The sequence below is a fragment of the Perkinsus marinus genome, assembly GCF_000006405.1.
Source record: "Perkinsus marinus ATCC 50983 genomic scaffold scf_1104296928882, whole genome shotgun sequence".
Lineage (NCBI taxonomy): Eukaryota > Perkinsozoa > Perkinsida > Perkinsidae > Perkinsus > Perkinsus marinus.
Window position 1 is genome coordinate 1 of NW_003216666.1, and position 1,458 is coordinate 1,458.

At 47.1% G+C, this 1,458-nt stretch overlaps 1 protein-coding gene across 1 annotated transcript; it reads right to left on the bottom strand.

Annotated features, from left to right (window-relative positions):
* Nucleotides 1-909: 909 nt before the first annotated feature.
* Pmar_PMAR020793 (ATP-dependent RNA helicase, putative) lies at nt 910-1,135 on the bottom strand (the record flags this gene model as incomplete). The annotated part of the gene is made up of 1 exon (XM_002787966.1): nt 910-1,135. A coding segment is annotated over one exon (226 nt), but the record flags the coding sequence as incomplete, so codon positions are not given.
* Nucleotides 1,136-1,458: the final 323 nt, after the last annotated feature.

The window sequence follows — 1,458 nt, forward strand, 5'->3', positions numbered from 1 at the left end:
TAGCTGGATGAGGGTTTTCTCTCTGGGGGCTCTGTTTTATTGCGGGTGATGATAGAGTGCTTATCCTTCATCATGCCCCCGAAACCATTTAGCTGCTCACTTATCCTCTGTTCCAACTGTACGATTTGGACAGCATGTGCTTTAACTTTGTTACGGCGGTCCATAACTCCAGATTCGACTCTTTTGATCACTCTAATAATGTGATACACATTCCCACATCCTTTGGCCTTCCGGATTCAGATTCTCCAACTACGGCTTTCTGCTGCAGTGCGACTTCTTTCATTAGCTTCTTGACTTGCTGCTGAAGCTGTTGAATAGGGTCGGCCTTTGATGGTGGCATGTGGGGCGCAAAATGATGCAAACTTGAGGCAGATGGCTACTGCGAGCCAGGCGGGTAGCCGGAAGAGTACCTCATATGGTTAATATGAAAATATGAGCAGGGGGACGCATACTCTGCCAGTCGATGTCAGATGTAATGCTGTTGAGTTACTGCCCTTAGTAGTTGCTCTAGCAAAACACAGGTAATTGTGCGCTAATCTCATAGGGTCCTCCTGAATGTTTGATAAAAGCTATAGAGAATGATATGAAAGATGAAGTGGATACCCGTTGGAATTTCCAACGGAAATTCCTTGTATTCCTTAAATTCCAGAGGAATTTAAGTTTCCAACTTGGAAACTTAAATTCTTCTCCCGATTCATCAACATCTATAGCCAACAATTGCAGCAGACTATGGACCAAGGGGTCGAAGATCCGAGTAATCTGAATAACGTGATGACAGCAGCAACAAATCTGGTGGTATCCTTCTCCCACACCCTTCCGGGCGAGTGTAAGCCAGCATGTACTGACTAAGCTTTACCGAATACCTGCATGGAGTAATGCAGTCGCGAAGAGTGATACAGTCTTGAACACACATCCTGTAATATTGTCCAGGCCCCGTGCGGCCAGATCTGCCCTTCCGTTGATCAGCACTAGCCAGTGTTATCCATTGCTCTGCCAATCGCCTAGTACTGCTTCCCGCATCCACACTCAGCTCTTCAACTTTACCACTGTCGATCACAAAGCGTATACCATCAATTGCGATACAACGAGTGGTATGCTGTGACAGGTATCGACATACGTGAGATCTCGGGCTCATCTCGTATAGCGTTGCACTAGGTCTCCGGTGCGAAGGGGCGGAGCTCGCTGAGCTTCCTGTCAAGAATACAGCGGGCTCTTATTGAAATTATTTTGTAAATTGGGTGACTAAAAAACAAAAAGTTGCCGAAGGTTGGCTGGCGTCGTCGACGTGGCCGACCACTTTCTCCTAATGGGGACATGTGAGGAAAGTGATCATCGTGGTATCCGATCCAGGGTCGTTCGGTTGCGAGTCGTGGTCACTAACGTACTGAGCTAATAGTTCATCTCTCGTGCGAAGAACCGTTTCGTCAAAAATGAGCGGGCGAAGCAACAGACACACTT